Below are 17,815 nucleotides of genomic sequence, written 5' to 3' on the forward strand. Positions count from 1 at the left end.
ATTACGCTGCTGCTGCTGCTGCAATTTTACTTAATTTTAATGGGATTTTTTCTTCCGCCAACTGCAGAATGCATTAAACAGGGCCAGAGCATACGAGAGAGAATTACGCATGAACGTGCCTCCCTCTGGTCCCCTTTCCCGGGGAGTTCACCTCCTCGGGAGACGCACATATATCGGATGGACGGGGTACGGCACTGATGGAAGCGGAATCGGAGGAATTTAAGTCGAAGGTATGAAGGCTAGACCCCACCTAGTCGCAACTAATGCCGCCCGCCCATTGTGCGATTTGACGAAATAATAAAAAGTCGTAAAAAAGTTGTGACCCAAGGTTGGAAAGAGGCAGAGGGTAGAAACCAGTCCAGCTGCCCTTTCCCCCTGGAATTCTAGTACTTGTTAATACATAGCTAACTCGTATTGGGTAAGTCCATAAAGTGAGTCTTGGGTGTTGGGTTAATTAGAAGAATGCATTTTCGAGCAGGTTCGGCTATCGAGGGGGACCTCCCTTTCCGATAGTTCTACAAGCCACTGCTTTGGAATTTCAGTACAATACAGGGTGAAGTTGAACAAGCTAAGTGAAATGCGACATAAACAATTTTACAATTGTTTCGCAACTGATTGTTGAACAAGAAAATCATACTTCAAACATCTATTTCAACGCTGAACGAAATAAGGGTTTTGAAAAATCTGGTTGTCTATAAGTTATATTATCCTCTTAAGAAGTTAGGATGTAAGCTGAAAATGCTATTAAATCACACTTTGAACATGATGAACATAAAAGCACAGTTGAACTTACGTATCTCGAAGCACCATCTGTCATCGTAAAAATTCCATTTAAAGATACTTAACGTTAGGAAAAAATTTAAATATTTTAAGAATATGTACATATTGATAAATTTTGTACGTTTATCCATGCTTTTTTTTGTTTAAAACAATTGCCTGTTACTCAATTGAATGAACGTTTGAAAACAGCACCGACCTTTAAATGTATTAAATAATATTAAGAATAAAATTTCTAAATATTGCAATCCACAATTCTTATTAATCGAGTATTAATTTGCAAAATTAAATTACTACCGTAAATATAATTTGGTGAAGTTCGACTTATTGAACCAAAATTGTGTAAAAAACGCTAAACGCTACTGCTTTTTATTTTGGTTTGAGTTATGAGCAAATCGTCTTATATTCCTTTTGAGTTACTGAAGTTTAACTGTAGTTATTTTATTATGTTGTGTTTTTGAAAGCGAAAACAATAAGTCTATACCCTTGCAGAGGGTATTATAATTCAGTAACATGTTTGCAACGTAGTGAATAAATTATTACTGACTCTAACAAGTGTTTGTTTTTTCTTTACCAGAAGATTTGTTATGGGCATGTCCGGTTGTCTATCCGTTTCTACGCATACTACGGTTATAGTCAGAGTTATATTGATTTCTTACTTATGTTTTAATTTTATACAAATCAGAAGACACTATTATATAGCTGCCATCAGAACGATAGAAAAATTTAACAATCAATTGAAATATCTAGTTTCACTGCTTTGAAACATACAAATCGGAACTTGGTCGTTTTAAGGAATATTTCATTGAAGTAAGCAGTAAGCAGCAAGGGTATATAAAATGCAGATTTAATGTTCTTTCTGTTGATTTAACAACAAGCTTTAAAGAAATAATAATTGTATCAATAATATTATATTTTTAAAATATTATTGAAATATCCTACTTTAGTAGGTCTTAATAAAAATTGTTGACCTAGTTAATTGCAAAACATTTCTCAAACTCTTCATACAAAAATTAGTTTTGCGCATTTTTATAATCTAAGCTTTTGCAGGCCACAAAACCTCGACAATAAGTTCACGGTTGAATTCACTTGGCGACGGATGAGTAAAGTTACTTAAGGCTTGGACAACAGGGTTAGGGAATGCTTGACCAGCCCGACTACGCGGGAAGCCTTCATGACAAACTGGTTGCTTATTATTTAGCGAGCTAGGACCGTGGTTGTGATAAATCATGATTGTCTATAGGAAGCTCTGTTTGTGGATCAGATGTCTGGCACAAGTGGCAGCTTGTAAGTCGTCGGGCAGTAAAAATGACAGTAGCGAAATTTGATGGGAAATGAGGACCAGTCGGGAAGTGGAGTAGAAGTTGACGCTGCACAAATATTTTACGATCCACCCACAATATGAAGTCGTAAACTTGGAAAATTTTGCTTCCTGCTGCCGCTGGGTCTGCACTTTCCTATAGTTTTTAATAAGGATTGGTAAATGTTTGGGACGAAAGTGGAAAGGAATTTGTACTAGACCCGCTGAGCCATACGACGACGATGATGACGATGATACGGCTCGCAGCTCGTTATGGCCCCCGTACAAAATGGCATACTAGCGAGTCTATTTTTTATGAGAAAACAAAGAAAGGCGTCGCTGAAATTATGAGAGGACGTAAGGATATGGGAATGCGTCGTAAAATGGGTTCGAGGGACTGGGTTAGATGCCTTACTATATGTACTGAGTCATAACTTTGGTCGGATATTAGTAGGCATCGGATTTTATACAATGACAGATTTCAAGCACTCGATTCCAAAAGAACTTGGACCAAAAACTGTTATATTAAATTTAATTACGATTAAAACCAATTTGTATCCAAACTGCTGAGCATGTCCCATTGTGCAAATACTTAAAAAGGTTAAATGGTACAAAATGTTGGGAAATAAAAAACATTAACCTATTTTAAATAGAATGCGGAGTTTGTTTTTTAATGGAGAAGATTTCAATTTGAAGAAATCGAAAAATTACTTTACTATAACCTGCTACTTTATATACTTCGGCTTGAGAAATTTTTTCCAACAGAAAGACTATTTAGCTTCGGTTAAAATTCGATAGAAACAAATTTCAGTAGTATAGCGGACAGAACCATTGTGAATGAGGTATAGGGTTACAAGACGGGTTAGTAATAGGAAAGACTTAAAAGTCAATAATACTTTTTAAGTTATTTTCAGACATTTTGAGTTTCCGTTTAAAATATTCAATACTTTTTTATACAAGATATATTGTTGGTCTTGGCAAACATGTTTTGATAAAAGACTATTCATACAATTGGTGGGAATCTAACGCAATAAATTTATGTGTTTTTTTTAAGCAATTTATTCTCCTGTGCCTAAAACAAAAATTACCTTAAATATTTTATTAAAACTCTATTCTTTGCCATCAATCCCCTCACATATCGGTCGATTTCTTCGTTTTCTTCGCACACAATTGAACCATAAACACTGTTAAGCTTTATGGTGCCCACGTTTACACGTCGCCATTGCCTACCCACAGTATCCCAGAGATTCTCCGTCCCAGTCCCACTACGATTCCTGAAATTTCATCGTGACGTGTTTAGTGCTGGGAAGCAATGTTAAGCTGTTAGGGCCAGAGTATTGCAGGTACCTGGTGGCGGACTACAGCCGTACATCCCCAGCTGAAATAACTAAAACCGTAACTTGGATTTTGAGTATCACACTTACAAAAAAAAGTTGACCTTGTTAAATAAAAAAGTAGGTTATAAAAAAAAAGAAATACCTAATTAAAAAAGTTACAAATACAAAAAAATAGTTTTAGATTTTAGTAAATATACTGAACATTGCAACAAATTCCATTCCTATTATAATTAATTTGTTAAACGTTTAAAATAAAAAAAGCATCAAAATAATTAATTAAGTCTTGGACAAATCATTTTCGGCAAATAAATACTTTGGGCTTATTCGAAAATCACCGAAAATATTTTCTGAGTGCAGGCCTTGAAGCAACGGTGTTCGCAATGTCGTAAATTTTTTGCATGCATTTTTCAGTTTAATGATGCATTTACGATCCCAGCAGCAGTGGCGACACAAGTAACTCCCAGCTCCCGACTCTGAGATTCTGCTTCCTCACCCCAGAAAACATCATCACCGGGATGTGCGATGGAAACGGATTCGTGAAATGGCAACAACTCGAAAAGCAATCGTTACAATTTATAATGTCATTAACAAATAAACAACAAAGGATTTCCGGGATTTTCGGTTTCCATTTCTGTTTTGAACATAAAGATTATCTTATCGACACTGATTTTGTTTAAGGAAAATAGTTTATTTTTGACATTTCAGGTTTATCCTTTTTATAATATTCCGTTGGGCTAAATCTTACTTAAGTTGGTAACAATATTTTACAATGTCAATGAGAATTATTGTTGTTATTAAATATTACAAATAGAGTTTCACAAGACATCGATATAGTTAGCCTAAACATAAATTAAATTTGTGCACCATCTCACAACAGTTTTGATTCCGAGAACCCAAGAAGGGTTACTTTCCAAGTACCTTGTTTAGATATAAATTCACACTTAGAGAAGAAAATTGAGATTAACTTTTAATCATATATTTAATGATTCTTTAACATATTTTTCTCCTCGACCCCCATTAAGTGCAATTAAAAGACATCACTTTGTACTTAGATTCATTGAGTAATCGAAAAATAACACGAATGTCTGGAGAGGGGTGATTTAAATGGGTTTAAATAGACTGTGACATCGGATAAACGAAAATCACTCTCAAACCTAAAAGTAGCCTAGTTATCTCTGTAAAGCAAGACTTAGATAAGCTAAAACTAAAGCTATACAACCAATGTGCGGATTTGTGATGCGAACGTGTTGAAATGTTGATCGTTGATTTGGCATTGGCATTTTCGAAAATGTTGGAGACCTCTAAGTAAATATTTTCGATTATTTTGATTCGTTGGCGGCAAGGGTTTTGTTGCATGTTGATCAGATCCACTGGGGGATTGTTGATTGAAGAGAAGAGAATGTTGCTTGTTGATCGGCTGCCACACTTCTCAGCACGGGGTAATGTTGATTGAAGAAAAGTGACGCGGGGGACCGGCGTTCAAACATCGACATATTTGGCTTGTTGATTGAAGATAGTCCAAGAGGCGCTCTAACTTACCGATAAATTCGATATATGTACAGAGGTTTCGCTTCTTAAAACCCTAATTACTCAACTTTAAGATACGAAAGATAAATTCGCGCGATTGCACCGAAGCATTAAGCTAATATATGGTGCTGAACAATAAATATCAGGGCAAAGAAATATTCGTTACTCTAGTTAATGAAAAATTATCATCCACATTGCCGCGTTGTGTTGCGTAGCTCACCCCCGTCATAGATATTTAAGTTATGCTGACGGGAGTACTCATTCACAACGTATTGGCCTGGTTTAAATCAGATCGAAAGACATTCGGAGTTGATTATGGAATTATATTTTCACAGCGAGTTCGGGGGTAATCAGGTGGGATTGTATTCCCTGATCGGTCTACTTACCCTCTTCAATACGCCGGGAAGCCTCTTCAATGTTGGCGTCTGCATCCTTCAATATCACATACATGAGTGGCATAAGCTCCCACGGATAGCGGAATTTCTCTAGTAGCTTTTGGCAATAGTCTAGGAAAACGTCTTGGCCTGAAAAGCAAAAGCAAAAGAAAGAGTCGTAAGTCATTAATTGTCCGAAACCGATCTCCTTATTCATTTCGGATCAAGCTTGATTGACAAATCACATCCACATAAACAAACAATTCGCAAGAGAGGCCCTCATCAAAGTGGAGCCCCTCATTCTTGAATTTCGCCAGTCTGCATAAGTGATTGTGAAAAACCGGCAGACAGCCATGTGTAACGTAAGCAAGGCGGCAAAAACGTCGGCACAAATTGCAACTCAATACGGGGAACCAATTGATATTGAGCCAGAATATAAAAATACCCATGATCAGTAAAAACAAGTAGAATAAGCACAATTATTATTATTAAGCAGGACTAAGCTAAATGTTTTGTCTTCTGTTTAAAAATGTAATACAATGTATTACACTTTCAGTAAGTGTACAAAGTTGTACTAAAAAATTCAGCTTAAAAATTTAATCATTCTTAATAAATAAAACTAATAGTTACCAGAGAAACGTTTTTTTGTAGTTAAGAATAATTATTCTAGATTTAAGTTTATATAAAATATTAAAGGATTAAAGTTTCATAAGTACAAAATGTAAAGATTTTAAGTGTTTAAATATATTACCATCTAGACTTACTACATTCTTATAAGTTTAACGAATATGTTAATACGTTAGACTTACATTTAAATTATAAAAATCTTTTTAAGTTTATGTTTTATCGACATTTTTGGTTTAATATTTGGAAAACTCATATTTAATATTTTTATTGGTTCCAGTAACTATATACTTTCCTTCCATATTTTATGGGTTTCGTTTTAATATTGTGTCCGCTGGTGTTGCCTTCCACTTTTCTCTTTCACTCGTGAAGCTTATGCCATTATGCTCTTCGTATCGCCAGCCATTTTTTCGTTTTTTTCTTTTTTACCTACACACCAACAGCAACCGCACGGCAGCAACAACAGCAGCAACAACAGCAACAGCACAGCAGCAACATTGGCCCGTCGTCGAAATCGTTGTCGGTAGTTTCGTTGTAGGCGGAGCTTCATATCCATTGGCCCGTTTTATTATGGCTCTCTGCTGGCTGCTCCTTTAATGCGGCCGTTGGTGTTGCTGGCGTGCAAGAGTTGCTGTTGGGGCTGATGTTGCTGCTGCTGCTGTTGCATGCAACACAAGTGCTGTTGCAGGGAGTTTGTGGTGCAGGATTTGCATTGGCGCACTCACTTTGCGTGTGCGAACTTGACGTGAAACACGTTTTTGGGAACGGCTCTACTTCCTGTTGTTGTGGCACTTGTTTTTTGCTACTTTTACCTGAGCGTTGCCCACATGCTCATTCATCTGGGCGCGTTGCACGAATATTTGCCGGACTGTCTGCGCCTTTTTAATTTAGTAATTAAGCTATTAGTGAGTTCACCATTGTTGGGGTGATGTTTTGCTAGCATTTTATGCTTGCAAATTATTTTATTGGACGCAAATAAATCTAATAAATTGATTTATTGCTGCCGCAACCGCAGCCATGGTCAGGCAATAACACCCAAACAATTTTACTAGCCCTATTCGTTGTGGCCTGCATATTAAATTGCATGTACCATGCCTTCAAAGAAGGAGTGCGATTGGATAGGAGCATTTCAAAAAGACCCTGTTTTATTTGGTTGAATTATAATCAAGCTTTAGATTCTTTTAACCACAACAATGTGGAATCGCGAAAGGTTAAGAGAGTAAAAACCTTTTATTAAGGTAATTTTTAATGTTTTAATGTTTTGAAAATTTTTCCGCAGTAGAAAATATATAATTTTTGAGTTATTTAGACTACTTTAAATTTGTAAAAAAGTTTTACAGGGATTCGTTCAGAATGTTTTGCTGGAAAGCTCTATTTAATTTTCTAAACTCTTGCAGCAGCAAAAAATTTGTAAAAATATTTTCTAGGCAACATAAACCTTACTATTTTTAAAATTATTTGGACTAGCTTAAGTTCATAAAATAATTTTAATTAATCTTATTTTCAATGCAATTGATTAATTGGTTCGAAATCGAAAGAGTCAGAAGGGTCTTTAAAAGGGTAGCTTTAAGACAAGGCAAGATAAGTTTAGAATATTTTGTCCAGTTATACGAAAAATTGGAAGCTACCATAATTATTAATAATGTAATGTATCACTTAATAATTTTGAGTATTTCATTTAGCTTATAGCATTTTTGAATTTATGAGGAACGTGCAATGATATCGTGCCCCAACTGTTAGCAATGGGGTGAATAGAGAGATAATTTAATCTTAATTTAATTAAAAAACACCATTGAATTGGCAACTACAGTCCCTTACATGGTATTCGGAAGAAGTTCGGCCGGAACATGCATGTAGAATTGAATCCTACATGTATTTAATCACCGAACATTTTAGTCACTTTAAGCGCAATCCTAAATAATACACACATTACACAATATTTATATAAACGTTCGGGAAACGTTGGTAACGCCCACTCGGCACGAATACCCGTCCGCACGAAAAGCTGCAGCTGTCGCTGCTGCACCGCCACTCCCCTCCAGGAATATGTACTGCCCCATATATACGTAGATCTGGTCGGATAGATGCACGTCTATATGCATGTACAGTTAGCCAGTAAACGATGCCATTAACGCGCATAAAGCGACTCTGCGCAGGGTCATGTGGCAGGAGAAGTGGGTACAGAAATCCAGGCTCTGCGGAGTGCATATACCGCCTGTACATGGAGTACTGGTACTATATGTGCAGGCTGCACTGGTGTTGGTGTTGGTGTTGCTGTTGGCATTACTTTTATTACTGTCCAAACTGCAGCTAACCGTCCACTCGGCAATCTCCGAGTCCTCCACGAGGTCCTCGTGTCCCCAGCTCCTTTAGCAGCGTTTAAGTCGTTAGCGAAGTTTTCTTGCTCGATTTTCTGCGCCTTTTTATGAGTTTGTTGCTGCAGCACGAAGCTGTTCCTCTCTGGATGCTTCTGCTGCAGCTGCTCAGCACGCACAGTTTCTGGAGGAGTTTTTATATATCCTATATATAGCGCGGTGCACCAATTGGCAAGCATTACATGGCCAAGGCATGTCGCTCGGCAGCATTCGTTAGTTGCCGTCTTTTTTCCAACGATTTTATGCATTTATCTAGACGGTTTCAAAGTTCATCAACGCAGAAGTCATTCATTTTTTTTCTAAGAATTATACACATTTATTTTTAAAAATAATACTAAAATTCACTTGTTTTTATATTTTTAATGATATTTGTATACTCTTGCAGAGGTTATTATAATTTTGTGATGTTTTTCATTAGCATCACTAGGCGATTCGAAATCAGACTTTTTTTGAGTCTGTAAGCAGTTTTAAAAACGTTGCTCTGTAAAAGTCTATATCTGTATATATGTAAAAAGCTATCAGTAAGAAAACTGGGAACCCACGCAGAGCCAAAACCACTGGTTAACAATATTAATGGGGCTCCCCAAGTGGCCCCAATCTCTTCCAATTGGAAAAAAGGTCAATTTTCCTTTCAAAAATGGACGCTAAACCGTTTAAACAATCGAATCTGTGTTTTCGCCCGAAAATAGTTTAAGACATTATAAATGTTTAAAAAATTTGACCGCTTAGATTTAAGGCTTTTTACTATTTTTAACACCCGTTCTAAAATTACAATTTAGCCAAAAATATCTTCAAATGTCGAAAAATGGCACTTCTAAACTTCGGTAAAGTTTTTCCTTAAGCTTTAACGATTCATTTGATGGCTTCACCAAAGCTCTAGCTATCTTCTAAATAAAGAAACTAAGCAAAACGTCGATCTATTATCGAATTTAAGTGCTCTTTACAGTTATTGCTGCCAGAATACTCAAATGCCGTTTTTTTTGGCGAAAATCTATTTGGCCCGGTTTTTGATAGTGTAGTAAAAATATACCATTCAAATTGTTTTTTGCGGTGTTTATTTTTACAGTGTTTTGCCACGCGCTGTTAGGAAACATAAGAGCGGGAGATCGCAGTAGATAGAGAGAGAGGAAAGAGTGTAGCAAGTGCGCAAAAGAAGAAGTTAACGGGGAAACTTTCAATTCGGTTCAGAGTCGTATCAAGAAAATTTCTTTGCATAACCGTGTATTTTGGTGTATAACCGTATGTGAGCAATAATATTATTATTTTGGTTCGCCTTTCTCGGAATTTAAATTTTTTCAATAGAATGTGCAAATTTGTTGATATCTCTGATGTTAACTTAAAAATTTGGTGAGTTGTGCCAGTTAGTTTCGTTTTTTTATATTCTTAATTAGTAAAGTCATAAATGATTTACATTTAAATGAATATTTGGTTATTTATTAATTATGTGCAGTAGTGATATACCAATTAGCATACTTGCATTTTTTACATATATAAATGCGTTTTTGCAGTTTTTAATCTTATTATTCGATATAAACATTGCATAAATTGCACTATTTAAAAAATATGGTCTTAATATTTAAGAGCTTCCTGTATGGAGACAGGTATAATGCAAACATAAAACATCGCAAGCGAAGCTGCGGGCACCCTGCTAGTCCTTAATATAGCTGCTAATGGTCCAATCCGGTTTACATTAGATAAAAAGGGGAATTTGAAGGATATTGCGTATTTTGTCTGAAATGATGTTTTCAATTAAAATTTCAGTTAAAAGTTTGCAACGCAGTGAAGGAGACATTTCCGACCCTATAAAGTATATACATACATATGTATATTCTTGATCAGCATCACCAGGAGAATCGATCTAGCCATGCCCATCTGTCCATCCGTCCTCAGTTTTAAAGACATCTGGTCAAAACTTTCCCAAATGTTGTCTTTCTATTGCAGGTAGTATATATCGGAACGAGCCGGATCAAGGGACTATATCATATAGCTCCCATAGGAACAATCGGAAAAAAATGTTAAAAAAAGGATAACTTTGTTGTTTTTTTTTTTTGTTCTTTGCGATTTGGTAATGTTTAAATACTATGGAAATACGGTTTAACTAAATTAAAATCGGACATTTATATTTATTTATATTTATTTTTTAAAAATTTTATTGATGTTTTTCCATTTATTAAAATTGTTCTTTGAGATATAGTAATTATCTACTATATCAGAATTAGGCTTTTAGTTTTGTCAAAATCGGAGAACAATATAATATAGCTGCCATAGAAACGATGGCAAAATGCTATGCAAAAACGACATAGCTTCATTGATTTTAGTAATATAGGCATAGAAATCAAAATGTAGTCGATTTGTAATAACTGCAAGGGTATATAAACTTCGGCTTGCTGAAGTTTGCTTCCTTTCTTGTTACATTTAATACAAGTCATATAATTGTCATACTGACTGCGTGGTCCTGGCAAAGCTATCTCATTTATTTTCGGTTCAACTGCAAAGTTAGTCTACATATACAAGTATTTATTTCTATTTATATTTTGTAATATTTATTTTTGTAAGTAAAGAATTTGTTCTGACGATTGTATTTCTATATCCACAGCCAAAATTCGCTTGAATAATTTCGAGATAAAATGCATTCATTTTGCAGCTGCTAATAAACCCATGGAACCTTCTCTCCGTGTGGAGCACTTTGACATCGTGTTGTAAAATTAACTTGTGCAATAAAGAACGAAGCACAAGCGAGATGCTGGCGAAATATTTTGATAAAATTTCGTGCGCTTTGCAGCTGGATAAAGCCTGGCTACCAAAAAGATGAGAAACAACCGTAAATTTCTGGATGTATCTGCAGATCTGTCCTGTCGGCAGAGGGCCGTGAGCAACGGAGGAAAGTCGTAAAACGTAACAACAATAAAAAATAATAAATCGACATATCCACAAAATGGCAACTCAAAGTGCTCAGTATGCACAGAAAGGAGTAAGTAGCAGGCAAATGCTACCAGAAGGAAGCCGAATTGACGACTCCTCCTGCAAAGGGCAATGTGGCAAGTAAAGCAAGCAGCGGAATGCTGTGCGGTATATGCGGACTACGGACTACTGAGCAAGGACCCTGGGGCAAGGAACAGGGGACGGTTGAAATGAAAATGCTCTTTGAGCAGACAGTATAAAATCTTTGGCAAAAGGAATAGAAATAGAAAGGAGCGAAACTGTCTTTTAATGAGCAGAAGCAGATGTGATTAGTTGGCCAAGCAGTGGCTGATTTCTGAATTATTTTGAGTGAAACTAAATGTGGGATGCATTTGGGTATGAAAAAGATTTAATGTTGTCGATGCTCCAAGCCTGAAGTGATTATAATCTAGTCACATATCAACACATTTGCAATATATATGGTTTTAACGCAAGAAAGAGAAAACTCCGCTCCTTCTAGGTTACTTCGCGAAAAATAATTTCACAGTCGTCTACCTTCATAAGTTCACAAATGAACAAAACAATGTAGGACTTTTAATTTTTTAATGTTAGTAATCAATAAATTAAAGCAGTGTCAATCGGCCGAATAGATACTCTTGCTCTTACTAGAACGATCTGGCCAAATTCACAAACAAAAGTTTGGGTTAACTGCTAGAGTATATAAACTTCGGGATTCCCAAGAAAACTTTGTTTTGAGATTACACATGCATTTGTTAAATTTGATTTTAAATTCTCTTCTTTGCTATGGTTCATCATGATGGTCCGATCTGAAAAAATGTCAGAGAAATGATCTGGCCAAAAAAGTGTGTGGACATGTACATTAGTTTTAACCGCATCGGTATATAAACTTCGGCTTGCTAAAGTTAATTTCTCTTTTCGTTTAAGTAAGACCATAAATGTGTTAAAATGTACAATTTTTTTTCTTGCACATGGCAGGAATAATCTTGACGCTCGAAATATTGAAAATAAGTATTTAAATTATAAACAATTGTATTGTTTTTGACAAGAAAACAAAACGGAAAAAACGAGAAGCTTATTAGCTTAAAATTACGGTATTCGAAGGAGATGTGATTAAAGGGGTATATACCTTTTTCATTTTCAAAAAATCGAAATTTTTTTCTTGCTTTATCTTAAAGAACAACTTCTTGAGAATATTTCCCAAAATTTTCATAGAGATTTGAGCAGTAGAAAAAAAGTTACAGCCCAAACCCAAACTTGAAACTTTAAACGCGAATATCTCGAAATGGTTTTTTTTTTTAAAATGACTTTGCGGTGATATGGATTGGCGAAAAACTACTGAACAGATTTTCTTCAAATTTTTTTTTAAATGTTCGTAATGAATTTTACTAGTACTTGAATGATCGTTTTTTCATGTAATAATTTTTATTTCGCCGAAATAGATAGTTTTGTAAGAATTTTTGCGTCCAAAAACGTCATTTTTTGCATTAAACGTTCCCGTATGCACAAAAAAAAAAAAAATTTTAAAAACGTTCGTTCAAGTAGAGGATACTACTTTAAACTAATGAAATATTTTTGTTTTTTCGGTATCAGTTGACCCATTTGTCCTGGGGAATTATCACCGCAAGGCTCTTTAAAAAAAAGGCGCTTAAGGGAAACAGCCACACCTTAAAAACTATTAAATATTTTTTCAAAAATGTTTGCATAAACATTGTCAACAATCTAAACTTTCAGAAAATATAATCATTCATTTAATAAAAACAATAGTTACATACATAAAACAAGAAAGAAAGCTAACTTCGGGCGGAGCCGAAGTTGATATACCCTTGCAGAATATTCTGTAAGTTATATTCTCCAAAATCGGATCGGTTATTCATATGATGCATTCTTAATACTCAGAAAAAATCCCAACTTCCTAACTTTAAAAACATCAAAGTTATGGCATTTCCGATCGTTCAGTTATATGGCAGCTATATGATATAGTGGCCCGATCCGGCTCGTTCCGACTTATATACTACCTGCAATAGAAAGACAACTTTTGGGAAAGTTTCAAGCAGATGGCTTTAAAACTGAGGGACTAGTTTGCGTAGAAACGGACGGACGGACAGACGGACGGACAGACGGACAGACAGACGGACAGACGGACATGGCTGTATCGACTCTCCTGGTGATTCTGATCAAGAATATATATACTTTATAGGGTCGGAAATGTCTCCTTCACTGCGTTGCAAACTTTTGACTGAAATTTAATACCCTCTGCAAGGGTATAAAAATCCAAACTTTCCTATTTTTTTCGACAAAAAAAGGTATATACCCCCTTAAAAGAATGCTTAAAATGTTACTAACGATTCTGCTTAATAGAACGAAGATTAATAGAACCATTAGCAAAATACTAAAGCGGGATTTCCACTTCTAATATTAATATTTGAGAAGTCGTTACTATTCAAAAGGATGCTAAGGATATAAAGGAATACGCTATGAAATGGAAATACTTTTGAATTAATCCCATTTTTGCTTTCGAAAACGCTTGAAAATTCTTCCAAATTACAAGAACGTCCTCTGTGGTCGAATGCATAGACAATCAGATACGTGTTACTCTGTTAATTCATTTTTAAATAAATTCACAGGTAGCAGGTGGCGCAATGTTCAATTTTAAAATGAAGATTTTTTTGCGCTGTCCCTACAAAATTTATTTTCCAATTTTTAAGGTTTAGAGTGGAGATGGTAAATTGTAAATATACTTGTGCTCCAAACTGTTTAGCTCTTATAGTTACCGTTTATATTGAAAGACAGACGGACGTCTAAATTAACTCGGTCGAAGATCCTGACCAAGAGTACCTTTTTTTTTACTTTGCAACGAATTCAATATAATACTCTACACTACGATTAACGGTAACTTATTTTCTAAGTTATTTAACTTAAAAAAGAAAAATTATAGCGAACATGGTGTTATTTTAGAAAGCTTACTAATTCATAAGGATATATTTAAGCGAACGATTAAAAAAAGTGTTTCGTATAATAAAATAGCTTAAATACCATAGATGATCGACAATAAGCGCTCCTAGAAATTCTATTTTATTTATTCAAAATTATTGGGGTGAAAAATGCAATTATTTCTGCCAGTACATGCTGCCATAAGGAAGTACAAAATATAGGAGAGGAGCTAAACACTGATTAACATTCTTCAATAGGTAACCGTTTTTTGCGAACAATAGCTCCCACGTTTATAACTATTGAAGCAGTAAACTGGGAGAGTAACCATCGTCTGATTGCATTCACCATTTCATTTGTTATTCATTGCCTCACCTTCAATTGAGTTAAATTCCCGAACACTAAACCTCTCGGGCAATATCCGCTGGCTGGCTCACCTTTTGCCTGAGAGCTTTTCTTTCATCGCTGCAGCTCGTTCCAGAAGAGCTCTTTGTGCATTCGTCAACACAACTGCAGTAAAGGCTAATAAAAGTGCATGTAGCATGCAGCACTTTTACGAGACTGAAGAATTGGGGTTTTCGGGAGGTTCGTCGATGTCGCCCGTCCTTGCCAGAAGGCGGAAGTTGGCTTTGACAGGAGTAGTGAGCCAGGACGCTTTGGCTTGCTTTCTGTTAGCCAAGTTAAGCTTGTTAAGCTTGGCACGAAAGCAGTTTTAATCTCAAAATTAAAACGTTTGCAATTTTCGAGAGACTTTACGAGTTATATAAAGAAAAGGCAAGAGCTTCGCTGCCGTCTTTGTCGTCATTTTCGTAATCGCTGTCGTTGTCGTTACCCCGTGTCGATTCCTTGCTCCTGACTTGTCGCGTTTTTCTTATTTTCGTAGTTCACTTGAACTTGTGTCATTTTTCAGTCATATTCCGTACTATATACCGTCATAACTTTTTCTATCCTGCTGCATTTTGCATGCATTTATATAGTTTTTATTTTTATTATCGAAAATAACAAGCTTTTTCTGTAGATTTATTTTTATGGTCGCCGGGCTGTCGCTGCGTTTTTTTACTGCTGGAACTTAACATTTGACTTTAACTTGTTCAGGGTAATAAAGTTTCTTTGCTTATTTTTTTGTACTTTTGTCAGTATTGGTGGATACAAATTAGCAAAGATTAGATAAGTTTTGTGTGAGTTTGGTGACTTTTCTTTTGTTAACCATTCGATTGATTTTTGTTTTTGAAAAGGTTTGATTATATTCTGCCTGTACTAATAAATTGTTTGGTTACCTCTGGACACAGGACTAATCGATGCTTGCTGTCTTTAATTGTAGGTTTACTGACCAGAGTATTATGTGCACATAATGATACATTGCGGTCAAGTTATGGAGACAGGGAAGAAATATGTTTTTTCGTTGGTTTACAAGGGGGGAAGGTTAAAATAAACATATAATTTTTAAATCTTATATTAATAAAAAAAATTAAATTTTAAATCTTATTACCAGATGCGAAATTCGTTTGAACTCTAGTGGATTTCGTAGTGCGTTCGAAAAACTCTGAAATTACTTATCCCAATTTGTATATTGCTTTTTTGTTTTTGTTTTAAACATTATTTAATTTGCAACAATTATTTACCTGCCAATTTAAAATAAGAATCATGATGAATAAATCGATTAGTTGGATTTGAATTCTACGGCTCAGTCGTAGAGAGCTTTTACTTCCGTTGGTATAGTTCAAAAAATTGGAAGTGAGTTTTCATTAAATTACAATAACTTGCTCTTCTCTTAGGCAAATCAATTTGCATTGACGCTGACATTCGAGTGAATTTTCTGCATTTGCTCTTCTGGTCGCAAAGTCTTTGTTATGGCACACACTCGGTCAAGTTGTTGGCTCTCCGAGTGAATGCGCTACTTTGTATGAGCACAATGCGATAAATTTTAATTGCCATCAAAAATGGTAATAAGAATGTACAACTGTGACAATAACCCAGCAAATAGTTGGCTCGGCAAACTCTGGTGTCTTGCCTCCAATTTCATGACATTTTAATGAATGCCTGCTAATAATAGGCAGGCTAAATGAGCCAAGTCGTGTTGCAATGACATCTCTTGTCTGATTTTCGGTAGCGAGTGTAAAATTGTCGGATTGCTTGGATGGATAAGTAATAAATAAAATCTACGACAAACTATCTGATGCATAAACATCTCTTGGCATATGTTACATTTTAATTATTTAAAGCATTTTTAACACTTCGCATGGAAACACAATTACACCTCACTCTTAACACAAATAATTTCAGTTGTGTTAGTATACAACCGTAAGAAAATTATTCAGTTTTTATTTACTTTAATTGCCTAACAAATTGAGGACTTTTTACGAGTTTCGATTATATTTTATAAGTAAATTGTGATTATATGGTTTCCAAGCAATTAAGACCTTTATCATATTTGGTAGCCTTTTAATACCGGGCTCATAGACAGATAGTATTTGGCTGGGAGATAAGTGCATCGGGAGCTCATCACCCATTCCCAACCCATCTAAATCTGAAGGTCGCACATGAAAAGCGGACTGAGAATTCCGACCGAAAGGAAGCAGACATACCCGCTAATATACGCGTCAAACTACCAATTTGCCGGCGAGAACCGCTGACAGCGCAAAGAAAGGAAATAAAGCCAAGCAAGTGCGAAAAAATAGCCACAGTCAGGCAAGCGATTGCTGATTTTGGTGGCTGCCAAAATGGGGGCGAGACGGGAATATGAGTGAGTCCCACCGAATCGGCACTTGTCCACTTATTCCAAGTGAGGACTGTGGTGCGGTGTTTCGGGGACTGAGTCAACCGTTTATGGATTACACGTGTCGGGCATGTCAAGTTGAAACTGGAGCTGATTGAGATCTTGGCGCTAAATATCAAAGGCAGGAAATCTAAGCGCCTTTATTAGATAAATTCAATTGTGAATCTGGCAACTGTTAGTGCGACAGGAAAGGAATGTTGGTTTTTCTAATTTATGTCATCTTTTTTTTGGTATAGGTTAATAGGGGGATTAAAACATTTTATAAAAACTTAATGTTCTTCTCAAGTTGTAAAACTGTTACAAAAGTAGTGGAAGAAACTTTTAATCAGGAGCAGATCTGTCGCCAAAACATTGCTTAATTCCCACTTTTTAATTATAAAATATAAATGTAGCTGGGCAATGTAAGCTATGTTAATATTTATCTTAACGGACACATAAGCTTTCCAATTTGAATTGTCTAATTATTACTTTACGTGCACACTTCCATGAGTTTATATATATATTTGTTTTGTGTGCAAATAATTTTGCACAGTTTGTAATTTTATATTGGCTCAGCATCAAGAGTGGATGCCGCCAAAGACATTCGAAATTGCGCGTAAATGCATAAAGAGGGCTCATTGCAGGTGGATTGGGTGAAGGGGGCTAAAGCCAACAAATGAAGCGTCAATCTGGCTGACATGGGCCGTTCAGAGTTAACTATAAATTATAGAGGAAATTAGACAAATGTATGAGGGCTATTTTTAATTTCCGGGTCCCAAAGAACGCACAGTTGTCATTTGCCAGTTGCTTGCATGGCCTGACACCTACGAAGAGTGTATGTGCCAAGTTTCATGGGTATTAAGGACTTAGGTAAGTATTATAGACATTATAGGTAC

The 17,815-nt window shown here is 35.7% G+C and overlaps 1 protein-coding gene across 4 annotated transcripts in view; it reads right to left on the minus strand.

Moving 5' to 3' along the window:
* Positions 1–17,815, minus strand: part of LOC108042472 (protein doublesex) — a 72,434-nt gene that overhangs the window by 13,849 nt on the left and 40,770 nt on the right. For 3 of the 4 annotated variants that reach the window (XM_017120783.2, XM_017120784.1, XM_017120782.1), the window contains exon 3: positions 5,328–5,465. In XM_017120783.2, coding sequence (XP_016976272.1) covers positions 5,328–5,465 — 138 coding nt within the window. Of the gene's footprint in view, positions 1–4,081; positions 5,219–5,327; positions 5,466–17,815 lie in introns of those variants that run through there. The other variant, XM_017120786.1, reaches the window with a different exon arrangement.

This window comes from Drosophila rhopaloa, unplaced genomic scaffold (genome assembly GCF_018152115.1).
Source record: "Drosophila rhopaloa isolate 14029-0021.01 unplaced genomic scaffold, ASM1815211v1 contig_155, whole genome shotgun sequence".
Classification (NCBI taxonomy): Eukaryota; Metazoa; Arthropoda; class Insecta; order Diptera; family Drosophilidae; genus Drosophila; species Drosophila rhopaloa.